This window comes from Schistocerca nitens, chromosome 1 (assembly GCF_023898315.1).
Source record: "Schistocerca nitens isolate TAMUIC-IGC-003100 chromosome 1, iqSchNite1.1, whole genome shotgun sequence".
NCBI lineage: Eukaryota > Metazoa > Arthropoda > Insecta > Orthoptera > Acrididae > Schistocerca > Schistocerca nitens.
The window spans coordinates 252,448,756-252,468,049 of record NC_064614.1 but is presented as its reverse complement, the minus strand read 5'-3'; the positions used below and the strand labels follow the sequence as shown (position 1 = coordinate 252,468,049).

The 19,294-nt window shown below is 42.5% G+C and overlaps 1 protein-coding gene across 2 annotated transcripts in view; it reads right to left on the bottom strand.

Moving 5' to 3' along the window:
* Positions 1-507: 507 nt before the first annotated feature.
* The window catches only part of LOC126247339 (beta-arrestin-1), a 553,332-nt gene continuing 534,545 nt past the window's right edge, over positions 508-19,294 (bottom strand). The window contains exons 10-13 of one of the 2 annotated variants that reach the window (XM_049948472.1): positions 17,314-17,454; positions 4,879-4,965; positions 3,689-3,841; positions 508-636 (exon numbers count right to left, since the gene is read on the bottom strand). In XM_049948472.1, the coding sequence (XP_049804429.1) occupies positions 549-636; positions 3,689-3,841; positions 4,879-4,965; positions 17,314-17,454 (469 nt within the window). In that variant the 3' untranslated portion in view covers positions 508-548. Of the gene's footprint in view, positions 637-3,688; positions 3,842-4,878; positions 4,966-16,882; positions 17,027-17,313; positions 17,455-19,294 lie in introns of both variants that reach the window. The other variant, XM_049948471.1, reaches the window with a different exon arrangement.

Here is a 19,294-nt window from a genome sequence, read left to right as displayed (position 1 = left end):
AACTGTACAAACGACAAGTATCTTACAGTCCTTATCTCCTGACTAGGTCAACATATGAGAGAGAGAGAGAGAGAGAGAGAGAGAGAGAGAGAGAGAGAGAGAGAGAGAGAGAGAGTTCACTAAAAATACCAATTAAAATGCTCAGACTGATGACACGTAACTAAAATAATGTGTAGCAACATAAGGTAACGGTAGAATACGGTGAAGGGAGTGTTGTATTACTATGCAATACAAAAAATATCAAAATGAAAATGGCTATGTTGTTATTCAGTACCAATCATTCAACACCAGAAAATGCCACCCCACCTCACACGTATGCCATTATCACTTCCTCTATTGTCTGAAACCTCTGGTTACTTCAAGAAGCATATAAATTACAAGTGAAACCCCAGAGCTTCAAATGGAAGTTGCAACCTTCAAGTTAAAAGGATTCACTGCTGTGATTATTGCAGTGTCACTTATTACTCCACACAAAGTAATTTCTGTGCACAATGAAGAAGCGAAATGTTGTTTTTTTTTTTTTTTTTTTTTTCCAACGATGACCATTTTTAAGCATCTGTTTCTGCACCTTTCAATCGCAGTCTTGCAAAATCTTCAAAGATTATATCATCATCTTGATCAGGGCATATTCCTTCCCTGTGAAAATAATGACCAAATAACAGTTCAAATCATAACTACTTAACAATACAAGCAGTCAATTATAAAGTAAAACTCAAGTTATATAAGTTTTAGTTTAGATTTATGACAAAGCAGTTTGCTGCTACAAGGACCACATTATTATTTCTGTCCACTCAGTAATTCATAATTTCTAATTTCATCTCGTAATCTAATATAAAGAAGCAACTGATTTTGATATACAGTATAAGACTCTCATCAACATATTTAAGATAGTAATGGGAGAAAGGACGGAAAACGACAGGACAGATGCAGGAGAATTGAAGCTCTCTATTAAAAGCAAAAATGTAACAGTGACACACAACTAGAATGTTACTGCTTATAGTCCTAGAGACGAGTGATTGGTACTGACAGTTCCGGCGGGCAGACGACGCTGTTGCCGAATGTGGCTCACAGCACACGGCGCCCTGTCTGCTACACGCATTCTCTAGCAGCAGAAATAAAAGCGAGACAAAATACAAGTCGTATTGGTACGCGTGAATTTATTTAAAGTTGATGCTTGAAATATATTAACTCAAAAACTGATAAGAGCTATTTAGTACAAGATGCTGGAACATAATAAAGTTATTTGTTAAACTTCACAACTGAAATGAAAACTATTTTCGCAAGTTGTTGAACATTAGCAGTTTTGGTTTCCATTGTTAAGTATTAGCATTATTAATTTGTTCTACTACAAGCTACAGAATAATTGGTCAGTGTATTAAGAGTTATAATCTGAAGAAAGTACTCACAATATGATGATCTGGTTGTATATCGATAGCAAACTCCCTCCTTACATTCCTGAATACATTGTAGTTACTGTAATGGAAAAAACACCACTCACATCACTGTCAGAATCTGATTTGACATTTGCTTCCTCAGCACTACTCGAACTATCACTGCTCTCTCCCAGATGTATAATTAAATTTTCGATGCATTCTTCCACAACCCCTTCGGTTTTGGCCGCCTCTCTGATGGCACTTGCAGTGCTGTTTACAATTTTAGCCCACGTCTCGCTTGTCACTTTATTGATAGCTGCTGGAAGGAGAGTTTCCACTTCAGAGATCGTGAATTTTTTATTGTTTGCAGCAATGTAGTTTTTTATCTGCGCCCACACTCCTTCAATTGCATTGAAGTGACAGTGGTATGGAGGAAGCCGAACGATTTCATGCCCGTGCCTTTTAGCAATCTCGTCAATTACATACGTTTGAAATTGGGGTTTCTTTTGTGCCACAATTTCGAGCAGTTCCGCCTTCCTTAAATCTTCTCCGAAATCTACTTTTCGCCGTTTCAACCACTGAATGATATCGTCTTTTTTTGTTGCCAAGGTTGGTGCCTTATCGTGAACAACGGAATGATAAGACGCAATGTCCATAACAATCACTGATGGACTTGTCAGATTCGTCATAAGCGATGTCTCGAACCATTCTTGAAATACTACACTGTTCATTTCTTCATGGTAATCTCCCGTCTTTTTTGACCGAAACATTTTCAAGCAGTTTGGCACAAAACCTTTCGATGTTCCTGCATGTAAGACAATAATACGCCCTCCTTTGCCAACAGGCACTGCCATTGTCCCCTCGGGCGTTCCATCATTCCAGCCTCTACGTAAAGAATGGCTGGCATTGACCCAAGTTTCATCTAACCACACTATACTTTCGAATTCCACACCCATGATCCTGCGCAGAAATCTGCACCGCCATGCAACTACATCTGTCCTTTCCATTAATATTTTGTGTCCGTTAAACAGTGAATAGCTGAAGCCTATGTCTTTCAACACTGTACGCAATGAAAATTTGCTCCCTTTAAAAAGATCGTCTTTCTGAAGCGACACCTGTAATTTAGATAGAGTGGGATGTTCCCTTCTCTTATAATAGCTGTATATATGACGACGAATAGCGTCTTTCTGAAAATCGTCCAAAGCTGTCACCTGCTTATTTCTCGGTCGCTTCTTTCCTGGTGTGTGCAGCTTTGTTGTGCCACTCTCGTCACAACCTACACTATACTGTTCTTTCCCTATCTTTACAACAGTGTTCTTCCTTATTTTCAATGCTGCTGCAGTTCTCTTCACAACCTGAACAACAGGAATTAAGGGCTCACCTTTGTCCTTTTCTTTCTCAAAGTAATCCCTCACAGAGCACACGAATTCACGGGCCTGGGTGTGTAGCACACTCTTCTTCCTCCGTTTCACTTCTTGTGTTGGGCTGGTACTACCCGCCGCACTAGACATTGTTTACAACAAAACATAAACAAAGAAACACTAAAAACAACAAAAACGAAATAAACTGCGAATTCAACTTCAGACGAACGACCGCACCGCCTGCACGCGAGACACTGGTAAGTTTCATAAGCGCGCACGACCGGGTTTCAGAGCGGCAACGTGGCCCTTGCTACCCGCTCAAAGTCAGGCCGTCATTGGCTGCCTGCCTGCGGTCGCTAGGCAACGGAAAGATGCTACCGAGCTGTCAATACCAAAGACTCGTCTCCCAGACTATAGTCTCCATATTCAAAATTAATACTAATACATATACAAGGTTTAATCAATACCCACCACATAAATAATGAAAATTCTCACTGACACAGCAGCCAGGAGGCACAAGAGGTAGTGTGTGTGTGTGTGTGTGTGTGTGTGTGTGTGTGTGTGTGTGTGTGTTTTTTTTGGGAGGAAGGGAGGGAGGGAGGGCACGCATGCACGCACATGCATGCATCCATCCATTTGGAAAGCATTTCCACTGATCAGCATGGCTACCATATGCCTCAATATTTCTCCCGTAGTTCAACAAACAATAACACTCGTGTTCTCTTTCAGGTTATTAAAAAATATGATTATGAGGACTACAAAAAGAAAGAAGGGGGTGCATTTTTAAGCTGACCAAGTCCGCATTTGCCTTAATACATTCAAGCAAACCACAGAAAATCTAAATCTGTGTAATGGGCGAACATATGAATGATATAAAAGAAAAAAAAAAAACTTCTTTTTCTGGCCCGTTGGTGTAATTGTGCTATAAAACAAAGACCATAAGGAAATACTTACGTATCAAGTTGGATAAGGTTTGTGTCAACAGGCACAACATCTTCACCACCTTCCTTTACTGCATGTGATGGAGATGGCCGGGCTGTAGATGGTGCTGGCTCTTCTTCAGGTTTAGGATGCATCAGAATAAACGGCAGCTCGGCAATCAAGTCTCTGAAATTGAAATTTACAAAGTATATCCCATAACTGTAATGCTGTCACCCTCCCACCTGACAGACACACACACACACACACACACACACACACACACACACACACACACACACACACACAAAACGGCTGTCTAATAATTGGTACTGCCTCAGTTTTGTGATTCATTGTAAGCATTAATCTCCATTTCATCATTGCCTCAGAGTGTCACCTGTTTATCTCTCCCAAAACTAACAACTCCTCGTTGCCCAATCCCTCTTTTTGTCCCTCATCTGGCTGCAGCAGTGAGAGTGCACTTACAGAAAAGCAAATCCTCTTAACCTGCAGCAAAAATCTGTTACCAGTAATAAAATAAATTACTTATATTTCAGCAGCAAACTAAGTATACCATAAGAAGAAGAGCTATTACATGAAATTTATTTAAGCAGATATCAGACCAGGGTCTTTGGAGAATTATTTGAATTAAAATAAAACTTCAGACACCAAAAAAAATATCTTGCATTTTTTCATTAAGAAAACGTAAATCTAGTTCTGAACAGCAATATCTACTCTTATTTTAATACACTGTAACAACAACCAAACGTTGACTATGTTAGTTTTACATGACTATAAAATTTTCTGTAGATCTGAGGAATTTAAGGAACAAATGATCAGCACAAATAACAGTGATAAGAGGTTATTAACAATCTGTTTATTACATTAAAACAATACATCTGAAATTTATAAAATAAATCTGCATAGTAATGGAAACTTTAAAAAATATGCTTAAACATTTTAAGAATTACAAAGAAGGGAGAAGTGTAAAGAAAATCAAGAAAAGGAAAGCAGTTAATATCTTATTATAAACACTAGAAAATGCAGTACTTCAGTATTAAAATGACAAATTACAGGTACAGGAAACAGCACAGACTTGAGAAGCGTTGCTAGTAACAAAATGAATTTAGGATTATATACAAACAGCTAAGAACATAAGGGTGAGAGTAAGAAGTGGAAGGAAGGAATAAATGAAATTAGGAACTGTAAATTAACATTCAACGTACCCTCCAAGTGCACCCAGACAGAGCTTCACTTTGACCTTGTACTGCACAATTATTCCAAGATTCTCTCTTTGGGAAGGATCTGCAACTCTGCAATTTATGAAGGATCTTTAATGATACTACCGAAACAATCTTAGTGTAGTACAGAACTGTATTAAAATAACCCAGCAACTCATCTTTTACATTTTCTTTTAGTTCCACATCTAATCACTTAATAATATAGTGAGGAACACTGAAATTATGTGACCAGATATGAACTGGACAACAATTGAGGTTTTTGAAAGATTAACATTAAAAAAAAAATCTCTGTCCTCAATCTTTACCATGGATAATAGAGTCTTTCTACAATATTTAGAATGCTCACCACATCTTTAGCAATTTTCGGCATTAACTATTAAAAAAACAAATTAATTTTTACTACAAGGTCCATTGAGCAGACTAGCTTCATTCTTATTCCATTCAAAAACTCCATGCATCACAAAAACATGGAAAATTAGCAAAACAATTTTAATAGCAAGCAGCAACATGCAAGAAAAGAAGCAGCAATCCAAACAACAATTAAACAAACTGATTTCAAAAACAACAGTTGCAACTCAGTTTTAATGGGAACAACCTAATAAGAATTATACAGTCTATACAGGCAATGACATTCCTATAAATGTACATTACTTTGAAAATTTAACAGCAATGTCCTCAATTAAATCTTTCTTAAAAATGTCCTGAAGTCTGTTGTAAATGGTTTCTTTTGATAGTACATCTTTAGTGATGGACACATTTGATTTTTACTAACTCGATCAAAGTGAATTTCAAACTGGCGACAATACTGGAAGATTTCTCACAGACTGGTGCATTTTCACACAGTAACAATAAATGCTACACTTAAAAAACACTCAAGCAACCAACACACCCATATGGACACATACCTAATCTGATAGTGAAAATGGAACTTCTTTTGTACAAGGACTGTTCTCTAATTCTTTTCTGTAGTATAAATGAAAGAGTCTTACAGAGAAAATACTTCACAATTTTTTTTTTATTTTCTTTTTTATGCAATCAGACGAACAATGTTCTTCAATCACATTCATTATTTTGTTTCATAGAATTATTTATGCCTAGTCAGCTTATGTGGAGTACAGCTCTGAACTACGCAGGTGCTGAATATAATACTGTCCAAAACAATGGGGTTAGTTCATTTCGTTTTATGGCACAAAAACAAATAAGGTCATAGACGCCCATGTTAGAACCATAGAGCACTACAACAAAAAAGGAGTTAAAAGCGACTACACGTTACGCCCAATTGACAGAAAGAAAGAGAGCTAAGAACAAGGGCTTCCTCTTGGTGAAGAGTACACAAAAAACGCTGCATAGAAATGGATATCCCAAACTAAAGATTAAATGTCCTTTGCCATATTGCTACTCTACTTTACTCTTACTCTTCTGACCCCACAAACTGCAGTCTATTTTTGGCCTCGTCAAGGAGCCTCTTGCACAGTATTCCGTCTTCGGCATCATCTTTTCTTACTCCCAGTACCTAGAGATCCTTGGCGACCTGGTCTCTCCATCTCATTTTCAGCCTGCCTAAAGTTCTTCAGCCTTCCGTTTTATTCCTCGAGTCATCTCTCAGTAAAGATCCCTGCTCTCTTCTATAGATGTGGCTGGTCCATCTTAGTCTTCTTCTCTTGGCTCCCACAACTAAATCCGGTTCACTGTACAGCTCCCTGTTCTTTCTATCTTCACCATTCTCCTCCCTCATACATTAGTCCAAATATCTTTCACAGGATTTCATTTTCAAAAACTTATCTTTCTGTCCCTGTATTTATCTTTCTCTCCCTGCATTTATCTACTTTCCATATTTTACCCCATATAGTAATACTAGTCTGACTACAGTTTTATACATTTTTACTTCGGTTCCTCCTCAAAAAATTTTAAATGACTGTAGTTTGTTGAGTGTGTATGATGCAGAGTGTGTATGTAGCTTTTGATCCTCACCTCACTCTCTTGCTTCTCATTGTTTTCGTTGTTAACTACTACACCCAGATATTTAAACTCTCCTACTTCTTCAAACGTATAGTTATCCATCTACAGTGTTTCCCATCTTTTTGTTCTGTAATTTCATTTTAACCTCATGAATATTTTTTCTCGTCATTTACTTCTAATCCAGCTTCCTTTCCTTTTTGAAAGTCTTTTTGCTAGTATTTTAAGGTCACCAAGATATTCAGAGATTAGCGCTACGTCATATGAAAAGACCAGTAAATTTATTTTTGTTCCCATTTTAATTTCCTCTTCTGCTTCCCTTCAGCATGTAACACTTCCTGTATTACAATGATGAATGAGAGGGGTGATATTCCATCTCCTTGCCTGATTCCTGTTTTTATGTCAAAGGCCTTGAAATATTCTCCATCCATTTCCACTACCCTTTTTGAGACTTTCAGTGTCACTTTCAAAAGATTTATGATGTTCTTCGGTATTCCGAATCTCTGCATTTTCTCTCACAACTTATCTCTGCATATAGTATCACGGCTTTCTTAAAATCAACAACCTGTATTGCCATTGTTTTGTTGTACTTCCAATATTTGGATATGCCCTCTTTCAGTATTAATATATGGCCAGTGGTTGAATGATTCTTCATAAATCCCATTTGTTTCTCATTTATTATATCTCTTAAATATGGTTCTAATTTTGTCTGGAGGATATTTTGAGAACACTTTTTAGGTATTGCTAATTAATGAGATGCCTCTGTAGTTCCTGCACCGTTGTTTGTCATCCTTTTTATGAACTGGTATTTTTATCGCTTCTGTCCACTCCTCTGGCATTCTTTCTTCATTCCAGATGTTTGTAAGAACTTTGTGTATTTGTTTTGCAATTTTTATTCCTCCCTTTCTAAACAATTCAGCTGTTATATGCCATCTCTTCCTGGAGCTTTGTTGTTTTTGAGTATTTTGATTGAGTCTATTGTCTCTTTCATTGTCGATGGTTCCATGAAGGGATCTACCCTCTGATGATCATGTTGTTGCTCCATTTCTTCACTTCCATATTCAAAATTTAGAAGCTCCTCGAAATATTCCCTCCAAATTTCTATACCTTGGATCTTTCCAGTTCTGTACTGCCACTTTTATCTCTGATGCCACACATCTGTGGTATATATCTTTTTCTGAAAAATGTAACTGATCTGTAAAAACCTCTTTTATTCCCAGCCCTTTTATCCTTCTTTGGTCTTTTGATTACGCTACCCACATGTTCTCTCTTATTCCTTCTGAGAGGATTTTTAGTTTCTCTATTAACGTTTTCAGATGCTTCTTTACTTTCACTGGAATCCTCTTGTAGGTGTTTTCCTTTGTCACTCTTCTTTCTTTCACTTTTTGCTCACATTCTTCTGAAAATCTCGGATTTTTCTTCCTTCGTTTATCTAAGTACTTCTAGTACCACTTCTTCCACATTTATTTTTATCATTTCCTAGTGGTCTTCAATGCAAGGTTGCCTTCCCTTGTTAGAACATCAAATTTGTCTATGTCAATGCTGTAGTCTTTTATGCTGAGTTGCCCAGTATACTGCATGGCCTGAAACGAGGTGAGAGCTCTGCTGTAAATACTGAGCAGTGTTTCTGAAGCTGATACCAAAAATGCCAATGATGAAGGTATAGCTGACACCATGGTCAGGCTGAGAGACATGAGTGTACACAAAGGTACTATCACTAAGTTCTGTGTGAAGGTTGAGAAACTTGCACCATTAGATCGAATCTGGAGTAGTTTCCTCGGGAACAGTGAGTCCAAGACAATCAAGTGCTTGGCATTGTTCCCATCAAGATGTGTCTATGGCTAACATGGGATATCATGTATATATACATGGCAAGTAAGAATGAAGCCTTGACAAATCAGCAACCGCAGCTCAACTGACACCAAGCAGAAAACTCCTATGGATGAGCTTATTCATGCTTTGGCTGCTAATGGTTGCATCACAACAGTGTATTGACAGTTTGGAGCTTGACATCATCTGTCTCATAGTAAATGGACCTTGGTGAACAAGTTCAGACTCACCACAAGTAGGTCACTTCTTGGAAAAATGAGACCCACTTTCAAGTCAAGACAATGGCATTTTCTCCTTATGTTTCTTCCTTTCTTTCCTTCCTTTATTCTTTTTCTCTCTTGAAAATGCAATAGCAATGGGGTGAATGTTTTGGGCAAAGCACATAGTATCCTAGTCCTGAAAGAGATACCGATTGCAGATGTGCAGAGTTCACCTGACTATTTAGGCGTCTAATCTCTGTAGAGGCTTAAAAGTCCTGCTGCGCAACTCTAAAGCGGAAGCCCTAGGAGTTTGGGTTCCACAATGGTAGTCATATCAGACAACCATGCCCAAATGGCCAGTCGATTCCACAATTCAAAAACAAGTGACAACTGAAACATGGATTCTGAACATTATTAAACAGGTCAAAAAGAACAACAGACCACATAATTTATGAGCTGGCACTCCTCAACACTGATGATGCTGCCCTGGGCAAAACCATGTTACTGTATAAAGAAGATATTGTTGAGCGCAGTACAAATAATTGAAGGGAAAGGTAGAAGGAAGGTGGAGATGATGGCGTTGATTTTTCCTTTGAATAGCACTCACTTGCTCCATTTCGCAGTTCATGAACATGTAACAGTCTTTCATGCACCTCTCTCAGAAAACAACTGCAAGACATTTCTTTTCTTGTATGCCCTCCTTACATGACGACGACTTAAGATTCGTAATTATAACATCATGATACAGGACCTGAGGCCAGTTGGTGACAAAAGGGGCATTTTTTGAGTGATGAGATAAATAAATGTAATGTAATCATGAAACAAGAAAACCAATCACAGAAGACAATTACACCAACAACGACACTGCTACCAACAGACTCAGTCTTTTGCACAAATAAAAAGCATTCCACTAGACCTCTGTGATACCAAAGATAACTACCAGACAAAACAATAACAAAACGTTTTACATTATTAAATAATTTAGACAGTAATTAAATGGTGCTTCATTCTGAATTGAGTCTGAACCCATTTGGAAATTCTTAAAGACTTTTCATCCTAAACAAGACTGTGAGACAGAATGCCCTCAGAACTGAAAGAGAGTAATTCAACTCACGACTACCATTTCTCATTTATATAAAAATGAGGCACAGAAAAATATTGCTATATAAACACACACACTAAAGCAAAAACAAAATGAGGAGGAAATATTACATCCATTGAAAACACAAGGAGAGAAGTGCACTTATTATTAAGATTGGCAGTAACAGCAACGTAGCATTCCAAAATGATAATATTCATTACCAATTTTATGTACTGGTCACACACTTACTTTGCCCCTCTATGGTTATAGGAAGTTGCCCAACTTTGTGCTGCTCGGGAATGTTTATGCTCATTGCCTCACCACAGCAAAAGTGTGCGAAAAGACTGTACCTGGACCTTCTAGCACCTCACTATCCATACTCTGTCAATTCTGCGAAGTATTAATCCCTTACATCTTCATTTCTTTTATAATCTACAAGCTGGCTACTCTGGGAGAAGTGGGTGGGGCCTGTCTCAGCAACCAGTGAGCTACGAACCAATCACAAGCTTCCGCTCCCAGCATCTTTCACTCAGGGGCCAAGTAAAAGTGTGCCATCAGTATAACTGCCTACTAAAAATTTGTCAGGAGAAGGTGGTGAGGAAGCCACACTAAGATCATAATCCTATGTCAAAGCTACCACAGATCAAAAACAACAATAATGGAAAATCCTGGATGGAACAATACTAAAACAAGGCAAAGCTAACCACTAATGTGCAGTGCATAGACACACAATAGAAATAGAGCTCACAATAGCTTTTGAGTTCTTACTCTTTTTCTAGCAAAAGTACACACATTCAAATAAACAACCACACGGGCACTCAAACACTACCTTGCTTGCAGTGAGACTGATTACCGATTATCAATTAGAGCAGTTGCCTGGATGATGTACTTGGGGAAAGTGTTACAAGGAGAGTAGAGCAGGATCTTGCGAGACATGATGTCCAAACAGACAATTCAGCAGTTGTGTACCAAGACGAAATCAGTTGAAAGGGTAGAACATGTAAGGGGAAATGGCAAGGTAGGGCGGTGGCGGGGGGGGGGGGGGGGGGGGGGAACAGGGGTGTGGGCGGGAGAGAGAGAGGTGTGGGTGGGACAGAGAGGGGGCGGGAGAGAGAGGAGTGGGAGGGGTGGGAGAGTTGGCGAGAGGGGGAGGGGTGTGAGAGAGTGAGGGAGGGGTGGGAGAGTTGGCGAGAGGGGGAGGGGTGTGAGAGAGTGAGGGAGGGGGGAGGGGTGGGAGAGAGGGTGAGAGGGGGAAAGGTGGGATAGAGAGAGATGGTGGGAGGGAGGAGGGGCGGGGGAGAGAGAGAGAGAGAGAGAGAGAGAGAGAGAGAGAGAGAGAGAGATGGCGGGAAGGGGGAGGGGCGGGAGAGAGAGAGAGAGATGGCGGGAGGGGGAGGGGCGGGAGAGAGAGAGAGAGAGAGAGAGAGAGATGGCGGGAAGGGGGAAGGGCGGGAGAGAGAGAGAGAGAGAGAGAGAGAGAGAGAGAGAGAGAGAGAGAGAGAGATGGCGGGAAGGGGGAGGGGCGGGGGAGAGAGAGAGAGAGAGAGAGAGAGAGAGAGAGAGAGAGAGAGAGAGAGAGAGAGGGGTGGCGTGAGGGGGGACGGGTCGGAGAGAGAGAGAGAGAGAGAGAGAGAGAGAGAGGGGTGGCGTGAGGGGGGACGGGTCGGAGAGAGAGAGAGAGAGAGAGAGAGAGAGAGAGAGAGAGAGAGAGAGAGAGAGAGAGAGAGAGAGAGGGGGGGGGGGGAGGTGTGGGACAGGTGGCGTGATGGGGGGGAGGTGTGGGACAGGTGGCGTGATGGGGGGGAGGTGTGGGACAGGTGGCGTGATGGGGGGGAGGTGTGGGGACAGGTGGCGTTATGGGGTGGGAGGTGTGGGACAGGTGGCGTTATGGGGGGGGAGGTGTGGGACAGGTGGCGTTATGGGGGGGGAGGTGTGGGACAGGTGGCGTTATGGGGGGGGGAGGTGTGGGACAGGTGGCGTGGTGGGGGGAAGGTGTGGGACAGGTGGCGTGATGGGGGGAGGGGTGGGACAGGTGGCGTGATGGGGGGAGGTGAGAGATGGCGGGAGGGGGGAGGTGTGGGACAGATGGCGGGAGGGGGGAGGTGGTGGACAGATGGCGGGAGGGGGGAGGTGGTGGACAGATGGCGGGAGGGGGGAGGTGTGGGACAGACGGCGGGAGGGGGGAGGTGTGGGACAGACGGCGGGAGGGGGGAGGTGTGGGACAGACGGCGGGAGGGGGGAGGTGTGGGACAGACGGCGGGATGGGGGAGGTGTGGGACAGACGGCGGGAGGGGGGAGGTGTGGGACAGACGGCGGGAGGGGGGAGGTGTGGGACAGACGGCGGGAGGGGGGAGGTGTGGGACAGACGGCGGGAGGGGGGAGGTGTGGGACAGACGGCGGGAGGGGGGAGGTGTGGGACAGACGGCGGGAGGGGGGAGGTGTGGCAAAGACGGCGGGAGGGGGGAGGTGTGGCAAAGACGGCGGGAGGGGGTGTGTGGCAAAGATGGCGGGAGGGGGTGTGTGGCAAAGATGGCGGGAGGGGGTGTGTGGCAAAGATGGCGGGAGGGGGTGTGTGGCAAAGATGGCGGGAGGAGGTGTGTGGCAAAGATGGCGGGAGGGGTTTGTGTGTGGCAAAGATGGCGGGAGGGGGTTGTGTGTGGCAAAGATGGCGGGAGGGGGTTGTGTGTGGCAAAGATGGCGGGAGGGGGTTGTGTGTGGCAAAGATGGCGGGAGGGGGGTGTGTGTGGCAAAGATGGCGGGAGGGGGGTGTGTGTGGCAAAGATGGCGGGAGGGGGGTGTGTGTGGCAAAGATGGCGGGAGGGGGGTGTGTGTGGCAAAGGTGACGGGAGGGGGGTGTGTGTGGCAAAGGTGGTGGGAGGGGGGTGTGTGTGGCAAAGGTGGCGGGAGGGGGGTGTGTGTGGCAAAGGTGGCGGGAGGGGGGTGTGTGTGGCAAAGGTGGCGGGAGGGGGGTGTGTGTGGCAAAGGTGGCGGGAGGGGGGTGTGTGTGGCAAAGGTGGCGGGAGGGGGGTGTGTGTGGCAAAGGTGGCGGGAGGGGGGTGTGTGTGGCAAAGGTGGCGGGAGGGTGGTGTGTGTGGCAAAGATGGCGTGAGGGGGGGTGTGTGGCAAAGGTGGCGGGAGGGGGGTCTGTGGCAAAGAAGGCGGGAGGGGGGTCTGTGGCAAAGAAGGCGGGAGGGGGGTCTGTGGCAAAGAAGGCGGGAGGGGGGTCTGTGGCAAAGATGGCGGGAGGGGGTGTGTGGCAAAGATGGCGGGAGGGGGTGTGTGGCAAAGAAGGCGGGAGGGGGGTCTGTGGCAAAGATGGCGGGAGGGGGTGTGTGGCAAAGATAGCGGGAGGGGGGGGAGTGGCAAAGATGGCGGGAGGGGGGGAGTGGCAAAGATGGCGGGAGGGGGGGAGTGGCAAAGATGGCGGGAGGGGGGGAGTGGCAAAGATGGCGGGAGGGGGGGAGTGGCAAAGATGGCGGGAGGGGGGGAGTGGCAAAGATGGCGGGAGGGGGGGAGTGGCAAAGATGGCGGGAGGGGGGTTGGCAAAGATGGCGGGAGGGGGGTTGGCAAAGATGGCGGGAGGTGTTGGTGGCAAAGATGGCGGGAGGTGTTGGTGGCAAAGATGGCGGGAGGTGTTGGTTGCAAAGATGGCGGGAGGTGTTGGTGGCAAAGATGGCGGGAGGTGTTGGTGGCAAAGATGGCGGGAGGGGGGGGTGGTCAAGATGACTGGAGGGGGGGTGGGAAAGATGGCGGGAGGGTCCCACAGGCACTTTCACTAGAAAAAGACCACGAGCTCGAAAGGTACTGTGAATAGCCCTTTCTTTTACGCATTAATATTCTTCACACACTAGTTCGCTACAGGCAAGTGGTTTCGTTTCCTTTATTTACTTACTGGTTAGTAACACAGTTGCTACTAGACAACGAACAAACAGCAGCCATCTATAGCAAGGGAAACAGCCTCCTAAATGAGTCCTGAACTATTGTGAATGACATAAAACCAAATTTATGAAGCAATTAGTCAATGTTTTAGTAATATTTTTATGTGGTGGAAGGTCACTCAAACAGCTTGGAACTGAAAACTTATAAACAAAGAAATATATTCGCAGTTGTGAATATGGGAAACCATCAGTCGTATAATGGAAAGACGACAATGAAAATTTGTGCTGGTCAAAATTCGTACCCTGATTTCTCACTTATTGTGATCAGTTACATTGCCATTAGGCTATTCAAATTAAGTTTAAAGTTTGACATTTGAGAGCTCTTTGAAAGATGTAGTGACCTCCAGGACTTAACCAATGAAGGGGAAAGTTATACTGACGAAAGTTAATGTTGTCAACTTACACTCTCTCTCATTTTAGCGGGTAGATCATACGTAACAACCTAATTCTGATACAGCTCTCATTTTAATGTATCTTGTATTTTGGGACATAAAATTTTCATTAATATGTACATTTCCCGTATTACCAGATAAAAATTTCATGAATTTGAGGACAGCAGTTTATTAATACTGCCATTACACTTTAAGCTAACTGACAGTCATTGCTTCTCATAATGTGCTACAAAATGTGTTTAGAAGAGTAAACTTTATTATTAAGTATGCCTGCTGTTATTCCATAGTATTTTCACTTTGCCGATGTGCACTTTGAATCACAGTATTCACCCTCTGGGCTTCAGTTATCACCAAAGTAACATCATTTCAGTGTCAATGTGGCTTAAGCACTCACTTGAGGAGTTTTGAGACATTCATTATTGAAATCTTCAAATTTGTGGTGGAATACATTCCAAATATTTTCCATACAACTTCACGGGTTTCAGTTCAGAATACACTGCATATAACTTTCACAGATACTGTGTGCATTTCTGGCATGTTGACATTTCTATGAAGGTTCTTCACGATGTACCTTCGCAAACAGAAACGGAAAAGATAGCAGATGGACTTCATTATAAAATATTCCAGTCCTTTCATTGTCTCACTTTTGCCATGAATAGCTGCTATGGTTAACGTGACAAAAGAATTTAACTTCCTTGGTATCTAATGTTAGGAAAGTCAATAATTTCAACCAAACTGTTCATATTGGAGAAAAACTTGTCAGTGTCATTATTTCACAATCAAAATATTTCATTTTTAAATCATTTTGTAAGCTATGGAAGTTGTTATCTTGCTTTAATACTAATCACAGTCCATACATAGTGTCGTCAAGATTGCTTCAGGGTAGACAAAATCAACACAGTGGAATCTCAGAATCAAACTATTCTTCCACACAGTTTAAATGCTGACATTTCAAATCACTGTTAATATAATGAAGTGTCAATGTGAAGTATTCTCAGAGAGGCACTGAAAATTGTTTGGCAGTCAATTAGTAGTCACATGACCTTTAAGCTCTGTCTCGAGTTTTCCTCAGCCATGCTAACACTACTGTTCAATCATATATATCACTTCCACAATGAATTTTGACTCTGCAGCAGTGTGTGTGCTGATATGGAACTTCCTAGAAGACAAACTGTTTGCCAGACCAGAACTTGAAGCTGGGGCCATTGCCTATCACAGACTGTGAGAGCTGGCCATTAGTAATGCTTGGATAGCTCAGCCAGTAGAGCACTTGTACACAAAAGGCAAAGCTCAAACCCCGGTCCAGCACACAGTTTTAATCTGACACGAAGTTTCAAATCGAAGTACACTCTGTTGCTTAGTGGAAATTCATTCTGGAAGCAATCGCACAGGCTGAGGCTTCACCATGTCTATGCAATATTCTTTCTTCCAGGATCACTAGTCCTACAACACATACACAAGAACTTCATGAAGTTTGAAAGATAGGAGATAAGGTACTCAAGAAAGTAAATCCATGAGGGTGGGTCATAAGCTGTGCCTGGATAGCTCAATTGGTAGAGCACTTGCCTGTGAAAGTAAAATGTCCCAATTTCAAGTGTCAGACCAGCACATAGTTTTAATCTGGCAGACAGTTTCATTTAAATCACTATCCTTCCACAATTTCTGCTGTATCACATACATCCGTTTTGCAACATCTTGTTAATATTATCTCGTCAATTTTTCTCAATAATTACTTTGGCAAAAATTCAGAATCGAAAAAGGTTGTCAGAAAAGGAAACAAACATGGAGATATAACACTGAAATTTGTCTTAAAACGATTTCTCCATTTCTGTTCTTACATCTCTCTCTCTCTCTCTCTCTCTCTCTCTCTCTCTCTCTCTCTCTCACACACACACACACACACAGACACAGATATATATTAGTGATACCTTCAACATAAGTAAATGAAGATTTACATGAAATCAATGTCAATTATTTTTGCGTACTGCATCTCTACCCATTACACATTATCCTGCTGAGCAGAAGTGACAAAGTAAGCTTTATCATGCTCTAAAGTTTATATTATTTACTGACAAGACAATGACTCTAGGCACCTTTCCCTCTGTTTTAAACATGCGAAGCATGCTCAAATAAGACTTGGGAGGATCACAAATGTAACAAAAGCAAACTAATATGTCTAAAATGCCACAGTAATCATGTAGTTCTTGCCTGTCAGATGCATTAGCCAGCATTACAACACAATGTAGCAAAATGCAAGAAATGAAGCACATTAACATTAGAATCAAGCAGAGTAAACATCACAGAGGGTCTGAGGAGGCTTCAGTGTGTCTCTTATCATTCTGGTTCATTAAGAACTATGAAGGGATAGTTTCTCACTAGTTATATTCATATTCAACAGTGTGACAGTCTTTTCCAATCAATGAAGTCTACTTGAATCAACTCTTGCCATTTTTAAAGAGATTTCAGTTATGTGGAGAATCCATAGAAGCTTTCCCCGTGCAGGACGATAAACGTGATGACAAATAGCTAAGCAAAACAAAGAAAATTAAATATATGAAAGTCACATCAGACCCTGTTCAAATATTGACTTACAAAGTGCTGGAGGCAAGATTCGTGTCTTCATGTTTTAACTGTCCGTCAAGAGCTAAGCCCCACTTGTCCTTGTTATTGGCTAGGAGGGGCGTCAGCACAAACACTTTGCTCAAGGTGAACCCTGGTCCGATGGGACAGCCCTCTCTAGGCACACAGAATACAACCCATGATAAAACAATATATTTCAATCTCGGTGGGGCAGTCATGGGCATGTCAATGGGTGCAAAAAAATAAATTTCCCTGCCTGTCATTTACAGTATAAACTGAAACAGCCAACGGACATGTCTTGTGGCTTACAGTTTATATTTCAAAGGCTTCAAATGCAACTCAGTATTTTCCCAGTCCACTAGAAACAAAAATAAACAACTAATGAATAAATTCAACTCAAGAGCACCCATAAGTCATGCCCTTTCCTGCCACATCAAACTCACATGGTGGATGAGGCGAGGTTCGTGCCCTCATGCTTCAACTGTCCATCCAGCGCCAGACCACGTTTATCTTTGTTGTTGGCCAGTAATGGCTTCACCAAGAACACTTTCGACAGGGTGAAGCCTGGCCCCACCACGCATGCTCTGTAACGTCAACAAGGTCAGACCACTGTCCCCATTGAACAGATTCCAGTAACAACCATTTAGAGCATAACAGAGGAAAAAAATTATGTGCTTGACAACATAAAAAAAGTGTTTAATACATTTAATGTACAGCATATCCAGAAGTGAGGTGTTCAGAAAATAAGAACCACTTTTTATCAGTTACATTTCAACAATTTACTCAAAAGTGTGCAGAACTGCAGAAGCAAAGGAGAGTAACCTAAAAAGTAAATTTTATCACCAGATATTCAAATTTTATTTTCCAGCTTAAAAAGATTATGAAATTTTGTGTATAATTTGTTTTCTCACTCCATCTGAGAAACAGCTGATGAATAAATCCTACAAATAAAGTAATAAATAGATCGAAGGCTTTCCTACCACACCAAACTTTGTTTCTCTACGTTTTAGTGTTCATCATGGGGATTACGTACAGTATTAATCGATGACAAACAACTTGTCTCTCCAGCAAGAAGATATCAGATTTCTTCCCTAAATAAGACTTTACCACCAGGAAGTAACTGTTTCAGAAGCAAGCAAATTTAGAAACTTTATATTTAAAAAAAGAAAGAACCATCGCACCCCAGCATATATAAACACACACAGTCTAGTTCCTGCACACTCCACCAGAATGCATTCATCTCTGTCCACACCTGCACACTACTCTTCCTTCCGCTTCCTCTTCCTCTTCCCCTTCCACTCTTGCCATTTTTAAAGAGATTTCAGTTATGTGGAGAATCCACAGAAGCTTTCCTCATGCAGAACGATAAATGTGATGACAAATACACTATGTGATCAAAAGTATCCGGACATCCCCAAAATATGTTTTTCATATTAGGTGCATTGTGCTGCCACCTACTGCCAGGTACTCCATACCAGCAACCTCAGTAGTCATTAGACATCATGAGAGAACAGAATGGGGTGCTCCGCAGAGCTCAAGGACTTTGAACGTGGTCAGGTGATTGCGCGTCACTTGTATTATATGTCTGTACGTGAAATTTCCACACTCCTAAACATCCCTAGGTCCACTGTTTCTGATGTGAAAGTGAAGTGGAAATGTGAAAGTGAAGTGGGAATGTGAAGGGGGACACACACAGCACAAAAGTGTACAGGCTGACCTTATCTGTTGACTGACAGACTGCTGACAGTAGAAGAGGGTCGTAATGTGTAATAGGCAGACATCTATTCAGACCATCAGACATGAATTAAAAACTGCATCAGGATCCACTGCAAGTACTCTGACAGTTAGGCTGGAGATGTGAAAACTTGGATTTCATGGTCGAGCGGCTGCTCATAAGCCGCACAGCACACCGGTAAATGCTAAACGATGCCTCGCTTGGTGTAAGGAGTGTAAACATTCGACAATTGAACAATGGAAAAACATTGTGGGGAGCAACAAATCACGGTACACTATGTGGCAATCCGATGGCAGTGTGTGGGTATGGTGAATGCATGGTGAACGTCATCTCCCAGCGTGTGTGGTGCCAACAGTGAAATTCGGAGGGGGAGTGTTATGGCGTGGTCATGTTTATCATGGAGGCGGCTTGCACCCCTTGTTATTTTATGTGCCACTATCAGAGAACAGGCCTACGTTGATGTTTTAAGCACCTTCTTGCTTTCCACTGTCGAAGAGCAATTCGGGGATGGCGATTGCATCTTTCAACATGAATGAGCACCTGTTCATAGTGCATGGCCTGTGGTGGAGTGGTTAAATGGCAATAACATCCTTGTAATGGATTGGCCTGCATAGAATCCTGACCTGAATCCTATAGAACACCTTTGGGATGTTTTGGAACGCCAACTTCGTGCCAGGCCCCACTGACAG